The 19,525-nt window shown below is 34.3% G+C and overlaps 1 protein-coding gene across 2 annotated transcripts in view; it reads right to left on the bottom strand.

Annotated features, from left to right (window-relative positions):
- LOC140431296 (excitatory amino acid transporter-like) overlaps positions 1–19,525 on the bottom strand; it is an 86,718-nt gene that overhangs the window by 24,716 nt on the left and 42,477 nt on the right. For both annotated transcript variants that reach the window (XM_072519230.1, XM_072519229.1), the window contains exons 4-6: positions 17,586–17,628; positions 13,370–13,461; positions 6,297–6,646 (exon numbers count right to left, since the gene is read on the bottom strand). In XM_072519230.1, coding sequence (XP_072375331.1) covers positions 6,297–6,646; positions 13,370–13,461; positions 17,586–17,628 — 485 coding nt within the window. The remainder of the gene's footprint in view (positions 1–6,296; positions 6,647–13,369; positions 13,462–17,585; positions 17,629–19,525) is intronic.

Raw genomic sequence — 19,525 nt, 5'->3', positions numbered from 1 at the left:
CAAAAAATTTAATCTATATACTGATTCGAAACGGTGTGAATGAATGCCGTACTGTGTCAAATTACCGAAAATAAAAAAATTTCCTTTCTCCTGGTACCAATAATTTATGAATGCGGTACAAAAATGTTTTACTAAAAAAAACTTACCCACTTGGGTGGTAAGTTTATCTTACCTGAGATTCACATGTACCGATAATAATTGACGGCATAGTTTCTAAAGTTGTCATATTTAAGTATTGATTTATATGTTATCCATGCTGGGTCAAATGACCTATTAAAAATCTCCCATGTACTCTCCCGTAGACTAGGAGTACCATAAATATTACGTTCTCGGACAAGACAGAAGTAAATTGTACCTAGTATTTGTTTATATTAAGGTTTAATTCAAACCAACAGTCACGGGACGGTCGGATCATCGTTAAATCCCTGTTAAGTCAGGAGGCAACCCATTCACACACACACACAGTCAAGGCAGAACCCCGTCAGTCTACTTGAGCATTCAAGTCGATTAACTCTACAAGTCGAAGATGCGTAAGAGAAAACACTACAAAGTCATAGACGTATATATTAACATATACTAAGCAGTGTGTAGAGCTAAGTGACAACACCATCTTTTTTTTTCATTGTTCGATCTATCTAACTCTTAAAAATAGTGAAGCTACGACAGTATCTTTTAAGGGGGGAGAAGTAGAAATACGTAAGCTTCCCGATACAATGTACCATGGTCTGTCAAATATTAAATGAAATTACTTATCCTAAATCACGCTCCGTAAGCGGTGACATGTAGCCGAAATCACGTGCCCATCATGCATTTTAGAAAAATTTTAATTTGATCATTGGCGGCGCCTAAGAAAATATGTATGTTTCCTTGCTGGTCACTTTACATTGTAACAATGAAATATTATATTTCTGTTTATAATAATGAAAATAATACATGACATCTAGTTTATAAACTAAGTTTTCAATCAAATTAATAATGTGTCGAGTAAGTGGATGAGCAGAAGTCAATTATATACCTAAATATGTAAAAAGTTCAAATTAATATATTTTTTTTTATTTCGGAAGGATATTCAATTATTTAGCAGGTCTATAGAAAGAGTACTAAACCGCAGATGCTTTTTTGGTCTGCATGTATAGAATGTCTTCTAAAAACATGTCAAAAAGTGTTTATTTGGAAGAACTTCTACATCGATTTATGCATTACATGAATCAAATTGTTACAAATACAATACTCTCCGCAATTGATTCTACGTATTGCGTTTACGGTAGTAAACAGAACGAAACGCAATTATCAAGATTCGAAATTTATTTCTGAGAAAAAATTAATTTTCTTGAGTGTCAAATAACCGAGAAGTCTATTTAATTAATAAAGTAATTAATCAATGTCCTGATATTATGTCGAAATGTGTTTACGCAACAAAATAAAGATACATCAGATGAATCAACAGCTGAATCAGCAGATTGCTGTAACTACACATCGAAGCGAATACCTTAATACTTTTATTTTATATGCGTCAATAAAAAACTAAATATTCCGTCAAAGGAAGAAATCGAATACAAAGTAAACGTTTAACTTCACGGTATGGAACAGGAACGATAACACAGTCCAACAAATCTTACTTGAGAAATATCAATATCAATCAAAAATATCATTTTAAATGTTTTTAATGCTCTGATTTTAAAAATGATTTTTTTCATATAGTTTTTTTTTGGAATCGACTGTATAATTTTAACTTCGATCGAAAAGATATACACAAAGGCTAAATGAAGAATACGTTATAGCTTACTTAAGCAAATTACTGGCAAAAATTGAGAGGCATTATTCCACCACAGAAAAAGAATGTCTCGCCATTCTATTTGCCGTAGAGAAAGTAAGGTCTAACCTAACCTAAAAGCTTCTAAATTTGTAGTTATTGATTATTATTTTAAAGTGGTTGTTTTTTATTAAAGACCCCATAGGCAGAATTGCTCGTTGGGCCCTGCGTTTGCAAGCATATGACTTTGAAGTCATACACCGGAAAGGAAAAGATCATCTAGTGCCTGATGCACTATCTCGTGCAGTTCCTTGCGTGAATGCTTTGAATGTAGACTCTTCTACTTCTATACAGGTCAGTTCAGACCGATGGTATTTGGATATGATTTCTATCTATCTAATTAGCCTTCTTCGGTCCATCTTTGGACATAGGCCTCCCCAATTATTTGCCATTTTTCTCTGTATGTCGCTATAGTCATCCACCTAGAGCCCACGTGCTTCTTGATATCATCTGCCCATCTCATTTGGGGTCTTCCTCTGCTTCGTTTATATTCCCACGGTCTCCAACTTATAAGAAATTTGTTCCATCAGTCTTCTTTTTGTCTTATATTGTGTCCGGCAAATCTCCATTTCAATTTTGCAACTTCTTGTCTAACATCCCTCACTTTTGTTTTCTCTCTTATCCACTCGTTTCTCTTTTTATCCATTATTCTTATGTGCAACATTTGTCTTTCCATTGCTCTTTGGGTTTTTATGATTTTGTCCATATTTGCTTTTGTAAATGTCCACGTTTGGGAACCATAAGTGAGAACAGGGAGTACGCATTGATTGTATACTTTGGTCTTAAGATGCTATGGATATCTTTTGTTTTTAAGAATGTAGCTTAGTTTGCCAAATGCCGCCCATGCCAGTCTAACTCGTCTTTTTATCTCCGCTGTTTGGTTTTCTTTGTTAAGTTTTACAGTGTGACCCAGATATATATAATCCTGAACTTGTTCTATTTCATCTTGTCCGATCCTCATTGTGATATCTTCATCTGTATTTGTTATGATTTTGGTCTTGCTGTAATTCATATTAAGGCCTATCTTTCCAGCTTCTACGTCCAGTTCTTTCATCATTTCAAATATGATATGATTTCTAAGGTAAACAAATTTCCGAGAAACAATCCGGTTTGGGGGGTAGAGATAGAAAAACTTTTCAAGAATATAAAACCGCGAAACCACGAACTAGCTTCATCAGAGTGGGTGACGGTGTTTCCAAGAGAACAAAAACTAAATCTTATAAGAGATCATTATGAACCTTGGCGTTTCAAAAACATTAAAAAGACTTAATCAAAAATATTATTGTTATTCAGCATCCTACTGCCAGTCATCCATGGACTCTTGTCAGTATAGCCTTAAATTTAACTTAATGTTAAATTACTTTACTAAATTTATTTTAGCCTTCCCTATTAGAGCCGCGACATCAGCCAATATAGTAAAAATACTAGAAAATCAATGTTTCTAATCTATTATGTACCAGAGAGAATTTTGTTAGATAATGGAGCACAATTTAGTAGCCATGCATTCCAACAACTTGTCTCAAACTATGGTATTGAATTAAAATTTACAGCAATGTACCATCCACAAGCTAATCCCGTGGAAAGAGTTCCTAGAGTAATAAAAACAAGGTCAGTATAATGTCGGAACAAGGAAGGAATCTCTGGATAAACTGTTTTCTGATGTTCGGAAGAGACAAGTCAACGTATGATAAAAGTAAAGTTCCATATAACCTGAGAAGAAGACCAGAAACATATAAAGTTGGGGGCATGGTTTGGAGAAGAAATTTTGTTTAGTGTGATGCTACAAGATATTTCAGTGAAAAATTGGCCCAAAAGTTTGTAAGACCATTTAGTATTAAGAAAGTGGTCTCCCCATGGAGTTATCAACTTGCTGATGAAAATGACTCTCATACAGGAACCTGGAATGCTAAAGATTACAGGAACCTAGAATGCTAAAGATTTGAAACTGGTTACTCAGGACAACGAGGTCAAGGAAATTAAGTCGAAACAAAGAAACTTAAAATACCATTGGAGAAAAATGAAGGAAAAACAGAGTTGCGTCCCTGGAAAAGATTGTAAACATTACCTTCAAAAACTTAAAGTATAAGGTAGGATCCATTTAGTTTTCAATATTTCAAGCGGAACTTAAATAACAGGTCAAAGCAGCCCACAAAAAAAAATCAGTGTTAGTTCTATTATTATAATATTCTGTAATATTGATGGCTGAGTACCACCGCCGAAGGGCGGTTTTTCTTAAAATCAAACCTACCATAATGTAAAATCTACCAGCATAATTTTAACGGCATAAATGATGTTGTTTCTAGAGATGGATCTTCTCATTTACCAAACATAGTATGTTGTACTCTTGTTCCGAAAATACCACTAAGTGTCAACATTTTGCGTAGTTCTGATGAAGCCCAAAAATTATGTGACGAAAGCTTAGCTAAAAATAAAAGACACTCACTTTGAAGCACACGTTTTTATTGCTTGCTTATCACAGGGTTGTTCCAAGTTAACCTTACTCTGTTATATATATATATATATATATATATATATATATATATATATATATATATATATATATCTATATATATATATATATATATATATATATATATATATATATATATATATATATATATATATATATCTATATATATATATATATCTACATATATATATATATATATATATATCTATATATATATATATATATATATATATATATATATATATATATATATATATATATGTGTGTGTGTGTGTGTGTGTGTGTGTGTGTGTGTGTGTGTGTGTGTGTGTGTTTGCAATGACTGCTTAGTGAAAAACTGTGTATTCTTCACTCCTTTTCATACATAATTTTTTTTTCAAAATACTTAAATTATTCATTGAAAAAATAAGATGATGTTCATCACTAAAGGTAAATTCGTAACGGTACAACTTTACATGTACACGGTACATTTAATATGCATAAAAAGGTAAAGCAAGCAGCTGGTCTTCAAAAATCTAACACAGCTAGTAAACTGCAATATCAACAGGGAAACATCATCATGATGATAATAGGTCTGAACAACCTCCATCCTACATATATAATGACCACTTAACAATCACATCAGATGAAGTGGAAAAAGCAATATCACAACTAAAAGAAGGCAAAGCTTCTGGACCTGACAATGCATATGCTGTTTACCATAAAGTGTTCGATACAGTAAAACACGACAAGCTGATGGAGATATTAACAAATATTGGAATAAACATCTGTAATCTAAGAATTATTAGCAATCCTTACTGGAATCAAATATCGTCTATTTGTACAGAGGCAGGAGAATCCGATTATATAAAAATCAAATGTGGGGTCCGACAGGGATGTATACTATCACCCTTGCTGTTTAACATATACTCTGAGGAAATATTTCAAGAAGCAGTAGAGGATATTAAAACCGGAATTTGAATTAACGGAAAATGTATCAATCACATCAGATACGCGTATAACACGGTGGTATTCGCTAACAGTTATAAAGCCCTCCAGGAGTTAATGAATAGAATTACAGAAGTGAGTCAGAGGTATGGACTTTCACTGAACATTAAAAAAACAAAATGTACGATGATCTCTAAGAAGGAATCAGTGTGAATGGTCAACCAATAGAAAGAGTAAAAACATACACCTACCTTGGTACGAACGTCAATAAAAATTGGGACCATTCTCTAAAAATAAAATGTAGGATAGAGAAAACAAGATCTGCATTTTAAAAAATGGCTAAGCTATTCAAATGCCATGATTCATCAGTACCCATAAAAATCAGGTTACTACGATGTTATATCTTTCCTCTACTGTTGTAAGGAGTTGAGTCGTGCACTCTCACATACGCTATCTGCAAAAAAATTGAGGCGTTAGAAATCTGGCTTTATCGTCGAATCCTGAAGATATCATATATCTACCACGTTACTAACCAGGACGTTTTATTAAGAATGCAAAAAGGAAAAGAGTTGCTAACCACAATAAACACAGCCAAAATCGAATACCTCGGTAACATCATGAGGAACAGCGAAAGGTATGGGTTGCTGCAATTAATTCTACAAGGAAAATGGGGACCAGGAAGGCGAAGGATTTCCTGGCTGAAAAATTACCTACGTTGTTCAACACAACAACCATAAATGTTTTGAGAGCAGCAGTTTGCAAAATACAGATTGCCATGATGATCGCCAACATCCGAAACGGATAGGCACTACAAGAAGATGAAGTACAACTTAACGCTCTCCTTTTGCAAAAACGCCGTCTGTATTTTGTACGCCATGACGTTTTATTGCAATTTTATGAATAATTTCTGAAAAAAAATAGATTATTGTTCCTACTTTTTCTATCGCTAAATTGAAAACTGTCGCAGTGTCCCAAAGGAAAATGATCCGGTTTAGTTCCAGAGTTGGAAAAAAGTTTATTTATTGTTTTTTAAACAAATACATTTATAAAAACATATGTATATAATCAAATAAACAAAATAATTACCTTGAGTAAATGCTAAGTAGTATTTGAAGGGGTTCTTTCTTACAAAAAAATAATAAGCGGGTTGCAAAATTATGAGTTGCGACAGAACTACTCCTATAAGAATTGTTGCAATGAACCATCCCAGCTGAGATATAACTAACATTATGTCAGCTACTGAAACAATTTTTGCAGCTATAATACTACATATTCCAAATGGTGTTATCCAAACAACACCTTTTACCATTTTCATTATAACTATGAATATTGTTGAAAAAAACTCCTTAACAACATTTCCTTTTTCGTCTATTGTACCGAGAATTGAGCCAAATATAATGCAAAAGAAAACAATACCGATGTTATTGGTTCCAGGCCTGAAAATAATCAAATTAACCTCGTTAATATATAGTTATAAAACAAGTTTTTGCTTTAGTTATCTATATGTATATCTAGATATGATCCTAATGATATGAGTACGGTAGAGAATTACTTCATTATCATTTTGGCTTAACAACTTTATGTGGATCCCATTCTCCACAACGCTTTTCCTTCATTCTTTCCTGTCCATCGCCTTTTTTCGTCTTCCTCTTCTACACTGCCCAATCGGTTTATGGATGCCCACTATGTCCGTAAAGTATGGAACAAATTCTTTTTTAGCTAAAGAGTGCATTTTAAGAAATAATCCTGAAACACGTCGATTTTTGATTTTAATTTACCGTATTTTAAAATAATATTCTAATATACAAGGTGAATTACTTTCGAGTAATGAAGTCACAGTCATTTTTTTAAATGGAACACCCCCATTTTGTCTCAATTTTCGGATTACTCTAGCTGAGCTCATTCCAAAAATGTATCACATGTTGATTTAAATTTGTACAGGGTGGACAAAAATACAATAGTTTTGTGTGTTCATAAAATAACGCGTTAGTTAAATTACAACAAACAATATTATCAAAAATACTTATTGTCTAGCGGACAGAATATGATGAAATACATGACTTTATAAATGTTCGAACTGCAGCCCTTGCTGTATTTGACAGTAACCAAAACGTTATACAAATTCTTGTTGAACCTTGTTTATTGTGTCTTGAGAAATATTGTTTATTGCTGTCCGAATTCTCTGTTGTAATTCTTGAATATTTGCTGGTTTCGTTTGATACACAACATTAAATTAACAATATCAAAAATACTTATTGTCTAGCGGACAGAATATGAAAGAAATTATTTCTTATCAATTTAAAAGAAACATAGTAGGCTATGGTTTTGTTAAATGTCATTATTTGTTTAGTAATTTATTGATGTTCAGTGACAGTTTAGTACTAGCAAATTCTATACAGCATAAGATGTTTTACTTAGTTTTGAAGAAGATGCGCACACTTTTGTGCGTAAAGTTAGTCGCGATATCAGTGTTAGCAAAAAAACAGTACACAAACTATTAAAGCTTGAAAAATGGCATCCTTATAAAATCAAACTTGTGCAGGAATTAAACGAAGATGATCCCGATAGAAGAATGCAATTTTGTTCGAACATTTATAAAGTCATGTATTTCATCATATTCTGCCCGCAATAAATATTTTTGATAATATTGTTAATTTAACTAACGCGTTACTTTATGAACGCACACAAAACTATTATATTTTTGTCCACCCTGTACCAATTTGAATCAACATTTTTGGAAAGACATCATTTAAACCGCTAAACGCAGTGGCATGGTATCGGGATGCTTCAAGCTGGCAGAAGTCAAAGAGACGTTGCTGAGGTCCTCCACATGAACAGAAGTGCCATTAATCGTTTGTGGTTTCATCAACAAAAGAAATTATTCTTTTCCCTTTTCCCTTTTTTCTCTTATTTCTATCATATCAAATTAATAATAAAATATTTACAATTTTATTAAAGCAGTATACATTAATCAGAATTATTTCTATTTTACATTTAAACTTACCTTAAATATTATTAACAAAAAAAAATTAAAACTAATTACGTGTGTTGTGAATTTATTTAACTGCTATGTTTTTATTTAATTTATAATGTCTTTATTAATTCTCCACATGAACAGAAGTGCTATTAATCGTTTGTGGTTTCATCAACAAAAGAAATTATTCTTTTCCCTTTTCCCTTTTTTCTCTTATTTCTATCATATCAAATTATTAATAAAATATTTACAATTTTATTAAAGCAGTATACATTAATCAGAAATATTTCTATTTTACATTTAAACTTACCTTAAATATTATTAACAAAAAAAATTTAAACTAATTACGTGTGTTGTGAATTTATTTAACTGCTATGTCTTTATTTAATTTATAATGTCTTTATTAATTTATTATATTGTTCTTATCTTAATTCATTAAAAAGCACGATAATTTATATCAATTTATTTAACGAATAATACATAATTTATATAGGCGAACGTAACAATTAAAATCGTGGGCGCGTGTCTTCAGATATTAACTGACTCCTTCAATGAAAGCTCCGTTATTATATATAAAAATACAACTGGCCTAGAATTCAGGAGAATCCCTCTGATTTATACTAGAAGGTAAATCCGGGTCATAGTCCGACCGGGTTCTGATAAATTTCTGCCAGCTAATGGAAGGGTCTCGTAAAATGTAACATTGCACCCCTCTTTAAAGATGGTTCCTCCTGGAACCTTGTCGGGACTGGAACTCGAACGGTATGCTGGTATCGGCAACTAGACCCTCTTTTACAACTTCCAGTTGTATAAAAATGACAAGGGACGTTTTCTCTCCGCACCAGTAACTATGCGGATTGCAACAGACTAACACCTGGACTTCGGTGTCTTTAAAGATCTTCTCCACCATATTTCGGATAACCCTCCAATCTAATTGGCGGCACTCCAACTTTGGCATGGCTAACTTTTGCACGTCGGACTCTAGTACGTGCTCTCTCAATTGAAGTAAGGCTTCCCATACATCTCGGTAGGTAGGTTGGTCACGGGCAGTGTCTTTTGTTACCAGGTAGAAAAGGTAACGTGATGCATCTTGGAGTTTCAAGGTTTTACCGGGAGCTGGCACTTGGCATTGAAGTTCTGCAACTCGACCAAACTTCCTTTGAAAGACGGATGCCAACCCTGGTGCGTCTTTGATACTGGCCGGGATGGTAAGGGCCAGCGAGTAGTCATCGGGGAGCGCGAGTAGATCTTGCTTTTCGTCAGTGGTAACACCATGTCTTGCTTTACCGGTACCTCCATAGGCACCCATGAATTCCTCAAACGTGAGGTCAGACACATCTTGGACTTGGTTTACTTCCACTTCTTCGTCTACGTCGTGGTCACCTTCGAAAGACGCCAGCCGGTTATGGTGTACTATCATCGGCTTTCCCCTCGGAATCTTGCTTATTCGGTAGATGACATCGTTGATCTTCTCCATAATTAAGTATGGGCCTTCCCAAAACTGCTGCAATTTGGGAGAACAACCTTTTCGTTGCTTGGGATTATACAGTCATACTTTGTCGTTCTTCTTAAAGCAACCCTTTTCGGCTTGTGTATCGTACCGTTTCTTCATTCGGTCGCTAGCGATCTGAAGGTGGGAACGGACCAACTCATGTACATCGTCCATTCTTCTTCGTAATTCGATCACATAATCTTCACCTGCTACATCTTCTCCAGGTCGACACCCAAACTCTAGATCACAAGGTAGTCGCATTTCGCGTCCGAATAGGACTCTGGCTGGTCCCAGTCTCGCTGATGATCGGACACCATCTTTGTCAAATATTTGCCAACTGTCCTATTCATTCGTTCTACCATACCATCAGATTGCGGATGATCTGCTGTAGTTCTTGTTTTCTTCATGCCTAGTCTATCACATATTCCTTGGAATAGATCGCTTTCGAAGTTCCTGCCTTGGTCACTATGTATCTCCAAAGGCACCCCAAATCGGCTGATATATTCTTAGATCAACTTATCTGCAACGGTGGCGGCCTTCTGGTCTGGAAGTGCGTAAATCTCGACCCACTTAGTAAAGTAATCCATTACTACCAACATGTACTTGCCTCCATTTTCACTTTCTGGGAATGGCCCAGCGATATCCAAAGCTATTCTTTCAAACGGGCTTCCAACATTATATTGTCTCATAGGAGCTCTCCTTTTTCGGTAAAGCCCGTTACTCGTAGCACAAATAGTACATTTCTTACACCAGTCTTTTACGTCGTCGGAACTGTTCATCCAATAAAACCGTTCCCGAATTCGCTGAAGGGTTTTCTTTACACCAAAATGCCCTCAGGACTCGTTTGAGCAAGCCATCTTCCATGATAAATGAGTCCCACTGGGGCCAATACGTCTTAACTACTGAGCATAGGTTTGATATTTCTTGCCAAGGTGGTCGACGGTTTTCCTCTTTCCATTTTCGAATTTTCTGTATAACTGGATCTCTTTCTTGTTCTTCTCTGATCTTAGTAGGCGTCCAGTAGTCGTTGACCATCGTTGTTCTTAGCACTGCTGCTTCCTTGGATTCCGTTTTGTAGCAGTGGGAATACTCTGCTGGGCATGGCCTTCTGGAAAGAGAATCAGCGTTTCTGTGGCTAACTCCGGCCCGGTGCTCAATCTTAAAATCGTATTCTTGGAGTCGTTTGATCCACCTGGCTATCTGACCCTCTGGATTCTTAAACTGCATCAACCACTTAAGAGCGGCATGGTCGGTTCGGATTAAAAACTTTCTTCCGTAAAGGTATTGATAGAAGTGCTCTACTGATTTCACTACTGCTAGAAGTTCTCTTCTCGTGACACAATAATTCCGCTCAGGTTTTGAAAGAACTTCACTAAAATATCCGAGGACTCGTTCCTGTCCTCCTTGAATCTGAGACAGCACTCCTCCAATTCCCACATTACTTGCATCTGTATCTAAGATGAACTCTCCTTCTGGCAGTGGATACCCTAAAATTGGTGCTGTTTTTAAATGCTTTTTCAAGGTCTCAAAGGCATTTTGGCAGTCTGTATCCCAGCGGTAATCTCTTGCTCTCTCCGTAAGTCGCGTTAATGGCTTAGCGATATCTACAAACTTCTTAATAAACCTTCGGTAATAAGTACATAGTCCAAGAAAACTTCTCACTTGGTGTTTTTCAGTTGGTTTTGGCCATTCCTTAATGGAATCGATTTTTCCCTTATCCACGGCCACTCCTTCTTTACTGAGTATATGACCCAGATAATTGACTTTACTACCTTGAAATAGCTGGCACTTCTTGGGGTTTAGCATCAAGACGATTATGTCATCTAAATAAACCAGGCATGTTTTCCAAGATAACCTTCTCAACACATTTTCCATAAGCCTCTCAAATGTCGCAGGAGCATTACAGAGTCCAAATGGCATAACGTTGAATTGCCACAATCCAGATTTTGTGGTGAAGGCTGGCGCGGGTCTGACGTAACAATTAAAATCGCGGGCGCGGGTCGTCAGATATTAACTGACTCTTTCAATGAAAGCTCCGTTATTATATATAAAAATACAACTGGCCTAGAATTCAGGAGAATCCGTCTGATTTATACTAGAAGGTAAATCCGGGTCATAGTCCGACCGGTTTCTGATAAATTTCTGCCAGCTAATGGAAGGGTCTCGTAAAATGTAACACGTGGTTTAGTTGACAATTTATTTATTTAACTAATGCATATTCGTAATGTACGCAAAAAGTACATGCAAGTTCAAAAAGAAACGTTGAAATACATCAAAAAGGACCAGCGATACAGTTATCAGCTCCTTCCCCCTCATTTCAGCTACCGCGAGTTTCAAAGTCAGCTGATTTTAAAGAACACATTTTGAAGCTTTGTGGACGATTCCATTAAAATTCAATATTTTTAGAAGCTAATACATTAAAACTATAAAGTATATTCTTTCAAATAGCGCTAATTAGATTTCTTAATTGTTATAAACAAAGCTGCTATGAATTAAATAACAAAAGAGGCTAACTTTGTCCCAAATTATTTTAGGAAAAAAAACTAATGCTTTGTAAAAAACTAATGCTTTTTAAATATAAAAAAATAATATTTTTTCAGGAAATGGTTTAAAAGTTATTCGAATTGTTTATAAGCAAAAAATCAACATGTTTTGCAAAATTATTTTGCAATATTTTAAATTAATTTTCTTATTTTTTTTTAAATGTAAATAACAAGTCTTTTTCTTCCAGAAACTACCCTTACAATTACTAAAACTATATAATTTTCTGACTTATATTGTTGCAAAAAAATGTATTTGGGATAAACAAATAACATAACTTTTAAACTATTTGACCCATAACTTTGAAATTTTGATTGTATTTTAAGCACTATAAGGCACAGCATTCCACAAAATATAAATATTATAAGTTTATTTTCAAAAAAGTTATTAACATTTATAAAAATAAAAAAGTTTCTTTTCTTCTAAAATTTATTTAAAATGCTTCACTTTTTGCTGGTAGACGAAAAAAGCAAAAATGTTTCGTTTTTTGACGTTAATTTGTTAATAACTAAGTTAACTACTTAACTACTAAGTCCAAAAACTCGACTACAGAATATAGGTTTTTGTTACAGAGGACCATACTACTCAAAACCATTATCGTTTGCCTGCCGGGCGAGTGTCAAAAACAGGATACTTTTTTTGCTTATTTCCCTGGCCTATGACAGTGAAGTGAACGCTGGAACTTAAAATAAAATGCATTTATTTGGTCGCAGCGAGGCTCGGTGCTCGGCATCTCGTAGTGTCGATCGTAGAGTACTATAGACGAGTATTGAACAAATACTAAGCTGGAATACTATGGTCCAACCCCATGGTCCGATATCTGGCTCTAGGCTGGACGCTGCGCGTTGACGGTGAAGGCTGGAATTTTTAACGTAATGCATTTATTTTACGTGGCGCTGATACGATGATACCATCCGATGGTCCGACCGAGGGTCGGCGCCTCGATATGAAACACTCGGGCCAGAAAGGCTCAGGTTTGTAACATCGTCGCCCTCTATTACATAAATAACTATTACAGTACCTATTAATCCTACTTTATAGCCACTTGTATTTTTAATTTTAAAGACACTTTGATGCGCATTGTATAAAGAAGTAAAATATGTAGGTTTTTTAATCAAATCGGAACTGAAATTTGGATTTATTTATACTTACCGTGTACCAAGAAATCTCTCGTCTTTGCTTATTTCTACTGTCTGATTATTTCTTAGAATTTTTATAGTAGAGTTGATATAATCTGTGTGTGTCTAAAATAATATATTACTGAACTATATTATATAGACTAAATGAAAATGTTAGTACATAAATAAATGCATATTACACAGTATATAAAAGAATAAATAAAATCCTAAGCCAACTATTAATAACTAAATCAAATTAGCAAGGTTCTGAAACTAGTTTATTGTGGCATGTCTAAGTTAAATATTATATTTTTATGGGATTAAGCCACAATATATTGGTTGTGATTGTGATGAATTTTTAAATAACTAATGTTTGACGTTTCGATTTTTACTCCGGAAATCGTTCTCAAAAAAGGATTTCCGGAGTGGAAATCGAAATGTCAAATATTATTTATTTAAAAATGTGATTATCGTCACAATCACAACCAATAATTGTGACTTAATCCCATAAAAACATAAAATTAAAACAAAATTAAAACAAAATTACATACACAACTAAAAAAGGTAAGTATCAGAACTGACAGAAAATTTTTGAATAACCTAAATCTAAAAACAAGCCGATAATATTAGTCCAAGCTGTAGAGACAATAATAATGAATGATTTAGAGCATTATTTGCCGCTATTCAATAGTTAAAGTTTTATGAGGAAATATAATATCCTCATAATAATCCTCATAATTTATATATTTATAAATAATAAAAATTTATTTACAAAAAACTACGATTTATAGTAAAAACATGAGTAAAGTTGAATGTTTTTTCAAGTAGCCGAATCGGCTCGGTTTTGCCTGATTCTCATTGTCGTCTCCGGTGTAATTAATAAACGTATGAAAATGTGTTTGCAACTTGGTGCAAGTTTCCATGTTTATTAATTTATCCAACTATTGCGCAATATGGTGTTATATTGCGTAGTTGGCCGGTACGCTCTTATTGTGGCATTATCTTGAAGAGACAATGCCATTGTGGTTTTATTAGGTGGTTGAAAAAAAAAACATTCTTTCTAAGAAGAAAAAAACACAGCTTCAGAGTCTTAGAAAGAAACAGAGCCCTTCGAGCAAAGTGCTCTAGGGAGCTACTCTACACGGGTAAAACCATGAGTTAGACACTACTATCACAACTGACTTGAGATCCGAAAATGTCCCATATTTAAAGATAAATTAACTTTTATATGAAACTTTTTCATTTCTCAACCAATTAAATTTAATTATGTGTTCCAGAAGGAAGGGCGATGAACATCGAAGTGCGTGATTGGTGGCACTTGATGACATCATTTTGCCCCGATAACTTCGAAACCACGGCACTCTGAACAATTTACATCTTCGTTAAATATGGAGAAATGTCACTATCATTTATCTAGAGTAGCGGAAAATTTTGTGAACATTGGCGATATTTTTTTGCTGCGATTTACGCTTTAGTGAATATTTCTTTTTAAATTACTCTTAATCATCTTTATTTTACATATAATATACAGTGTGTCCGTAAAGTATGATTTTTCCGTCGATTTTTAAATTTAATGTTCTACATGTTGTAATAAAATTTCATTATACAAGGTGATACACATTACAGTGATGACGTCATCGGTTCTTTTTTTAAATGTAACACCCTGTATTTTAGGACATATTTAGATCGATAAAAATGAGCTGATTCCAAAAAAGTATAATACTAGGGGTCTACGTCTAACTACCTGAGTGCCGTCAAAGTTAGACGACACTGAAAAAAGGACCCTTTTCAAGTTAAAGAGCCTGATTTAAACAACTTTACTCTTCCTTTACTCATCCATGAAACAAAATACCATTGACAATGTTATTGCCGTGCAAACAAACAGTATGCAGGCAAATAACAGTCCAATTATTGATGATCTCGAGAAATATGCTAGATAAACCGAAGAAATCCTTATCAATCATGTTTGTGAGAAAGAACCGTACATAATAATGAATTTGGAAGATTTTAATATTACAAACGCGGTCACTAATGGCACAGAAAGATCAGAAGAAGGCATCTCGTGCATGCAAAAGACGAACTGCCAAGACAATGAAATGTCCAAAGACCCGGACTTAATAGGGAAGCAGAGATGGAGTAGCGGTTTCGAAAAATTTATGTGCAATGAAGGATGTAAAGAAAACGATTCGAACAACAGTACACTGAGTCCAAAAGAATCAACGAAGCGTTCAAGCTCTAAAAGGCGTAAAACAGACAAAAACAAATGGAGCAAACACGAGAACTACAAGAATAGAGAAAATGGGCTTAAGTATCAGGGAAGAAAAAAAGAGAAAATGATTAATGGAATTACAATATAGAAAAGGCGGCAAAAACTATGAAACCTTATTGCAATTATAAGTTAAGTATAAACGACAAGACAAAATTGAAATGTGGTTCTATTCTGACAAGGCTAGACACGAAATATTCGACAAGTTTTGGAGAAGTTTGGACTTATATTTTAATCTATTTTTTTTTAATACGGTTCTTTAATAATTTTTTTCCATTTTCATTAATTTTTGTTGTTGTTTTAAACTGCTCTGCTCTAGAGCAGTGGCATATACCGCTCCGATGAGATCTAAAGAGGTCGAAATACGTATAAGCGGCTTGCCACTGCCCTGTATCGAAGCAAAAATCTAATACCGTCATTATGTTTTATTTCTTTACTCTTTAAAAGGCATTAGAAGACGTAAATGAAGGCATATTTATTAACGGAGCACTTCTGAAAAATCTTAGATACGCAGATGACAGATCTTAGTTGATCGCATTACCCAATACTGCGAAAGGTATCGAATGGCACTGAATACAAATAAAATAAAAATCATGGTGGTAAGCAAGAACGAGATTGAGGAAGACAGTATTTATGCTAAAGGAAAACTTTTGGGCAGGGTGCACAGATATCAGTACTTAGGTTGCGAACTAAATGAAGAATGGGATAGAAGTACGGAAATAAAGAGATATAAATACGGAGATAGCTAGAAGTGCCTTTAATAAGATGAAAGCAATATTATGCAATGGAAAACCCAACATCGAAATTAGAACTGGAGTATTAAGATACTACGTGTTCTCTGTCCTGTTGTATGGAGTTGAGGCCTGGACAATTACAGAGGCGACAGAGAAAAAACTCAATAACTTTTAAATGTGGTGTTATCGAAGAATGTGGAAAATATCTTGGACACAACACATAACAAATGCGGAAACGCTACGAAGTATGAAAAAAGATAAAGAAATACTTAACACTATAAAGAAAAGAAAAATGAGCTACTTTGGTCACATACTAAGAAACGAAAAATACGAATTGATGCGGTTGGTCATACAAGGGAAGGTGGAAGGCAACAGAGGACCGGGGAGAAGACGCACGTCCTGACTGAAGAATCTGGGACAATGGAGTGGGAAAACGTCAATAGAACTTTTCAGAACGGCTGCAGATAAAGTCAAATGGGCCATGATGATCGCCAATGTCCTTAGGGATGGGGCACGTTAAGAAGAAGAAGTCAGACATAGTGCTAACTATCTAACACAAACATACGTTACACTACTTATTTATAACATATAACACAACATATAACACAAAAAACACACAAAATAGTCAGAATTTGATATTCCTATGTCAAGTATGCCAATCAATCAATGTTGAAAAGTCATAACCTAATAAGAACTTGGTTATACATTTTCGCACAATTTTTAAATTAATCTTTAAACGATTTTCGCAGTGGAAATGCAAACGTCGAGCGTTAGTTAAAATTATTGTAATTTTCATTACATTTATAATTGTGGCTTAATCCCATATAAACATAATATTCATACTATTAGTAATGGTTCTACAGCTAATCAGCTATACAGGTTTTTTAAATGATTTCTGCATTCCAGGTTTTGTTACTGTAACGTTGTAGTTTCGATTCGATCGCTTCGCCAATCTTACTAATTATAACTTATTAATCACTGTTTTGTCGATAATCTTATCCTAAATCTAATACTATTATTGATCTCTAATAAATAATCTGATTTTTGATAATTTTTTTATTTTTCCTTTTACCAGCTACCTTTATTTTAGTTTCTTGGATTTTTTTATAATATTTTTTTGATTTTGTGACAGGGATACTTTTAACGACTTAATCATTGTTCCTCATGTTATATAATAAATGTAATTTACTTTTAATTTAGGATTTGTGGCACTAATTTCACTTAAAGAAATAATACCTAGAACTACTTACCTGCTGAAATGTTGCTTGAAAAATATTATCTGATATGATATTCCTAAAATTAATAAACTCATGTTACTTTATCTAAGGATGAAATTTATCAAAAATAAAGTTTAAAAGTCACAACATAAAGACAAATTCATAATGATTACTTCATTATAGACTAATAGATTCTATATAGATTATAGACTAATCAAGTTACCAAGTACTAATCAAGTCAAAAAATAAACCTTTTTTCGTCACAACGGGCTTGACAGTTGAAATGTGTAGTATGTAGAAATATTTTTAAATAAACAATCAAAACGTCAAACTCCTTATTTTACTCATAACTTAAACACTTTTCTATTTAGGGATTTGACGTCAACAAGCAACATTTTCAGAAAAAAAGATACATAAAATCTTCTTCTTCTTCAAGTGCCATCTTCGTTCCGAAGGTTGGCGATCATCAGGGCTATACGTATTTTCGAAACTGCTGACCGAAACAATTCGTTGCTGCTACAGCTATACCATTCCCGTAGATTCTTTAGCCAGGAGTTTCGTCTTCTTCCTATGGACCTTTTTCCTGCTATTTTCCCTTGCATAATTATTCGAAGCAGTTCATATCTTTCGCCTCTTGTAATGTGTCCCAAGTATTGCAGTTTTCGTTTTTTGATCGTAAATATGACTTCCTTTTCTTTATTCATTCTTCTCAAGACCTCGACATTTGTGACCCTCTCGGTCCATGATATTCTCAGGATTCTGCGATACATCCACAGTTCAAATGCCTCTAATTTTTGGTATCAATCTTTTTCAACGTCCATGACTCCATTCCGTAGAACAGCACAGAAAGTACGTAACATCTCATCAGGCGAAGTTTCATTTCAAGGCTCAAATCTCTTCCGCAGAACACTCTCTTCATTTTAGTGAATATGGATCTGGCTTTTTCTATTCTTATTTTGATTTCTGCTGAGCTATCGTTGTCTTCATTTATAAAAGTGCCTAAATATTTGCATTTGCTAACTCGATCGATAATTTCATTGTGTAAATATAAATTTTGTACATTTTGTGTTGATTTCGATATTACCATAAATTTAGTTTTCTTTATGTTCAAAGATAGTCCATATTCTTAGCTGCAGTCTGCTATCTTATTCACCAATGTCTGTAGCTCTTCAAGTGTTTCTGAATGAAGCTTATGAAAAAATGAGCTTATTTCTAAGGCTATGCCAGATAATTTGACTGAATGGATCTCAATAATCCGAGGAATATTTTCTTCTTTATAGCGAGATTCATAACTCCTTAGAAGCCCCGCTTCAACTGGACTTGATTAAAAAGTTCACGCTTACCGAAATGAGAATTACAATTCGGCTTCAGGATAAAGCATGAGACAATCGAACAGGTCCACAGAATAGTAAAAAAATCTCCTACGTGCTGGAACGTAAATCCCACCTCTCAGCAGTCTTCCTAAACGTCAGTCAAGCCTTCAATAACGTTTGGCATGAAGGCCTACTTTATAAAATAAAGAAAAAATTGCAATATCCTTTCTTTCCACTCCTAAAATTCTATCAGATAGATACTTCCTGGTAAAGCAGCACGATGAATACACTCAGCTCCACCCTATCAAAGCAGGTGTTCCACAATGAACTTATTTTATTCCTAATGTTCACTGCAGACCTACCATCCAGCAGTAACACAAAAGTTGCTACTTTTTCAGACGATACTGCAATACTGGCCGAGGACTCTGGTCCCGCAAAAGCAAAAAAATTTACAAAAAAACCAAAATAAAATAGAAACTTGGCTAAAAAAAAGGCGAATTATAGTAAATGAGACCAAGTCAATACATGTAACCTTTACAATTAAACAATGTGAATGCCCCCAGTCACATTCAATGGCAAGAAATTAAGTAAGGCCAACGACACAAAATACTTAGGAATCCATCTTGACAAACAACTAACCTGACAGGAGCACATCTTTAC

This window comes from Diabrotica undecimpunctata, unplaced genomic scaffold (assembly GCF_040954645.1).
Source record: "Diabrotica undecimpunctata isolate CICGRU unplaced genomic scaffold, icDiaUnde3 ctg00000626.1, whole genome shotgun sequence".
In the NCBI taxonomy this organism is placed as follows: Eukaryota; Metazoa; Arthropoda; class Insecta; order Coleoptera; family Chrysomelidae; genus Diabrotica; species Diabrotica undecimpunctata.
Note: the sequence above shows the minus strand (reverse complement) of the source record. Positions and strands in the feature narration are given on the sequence as shown.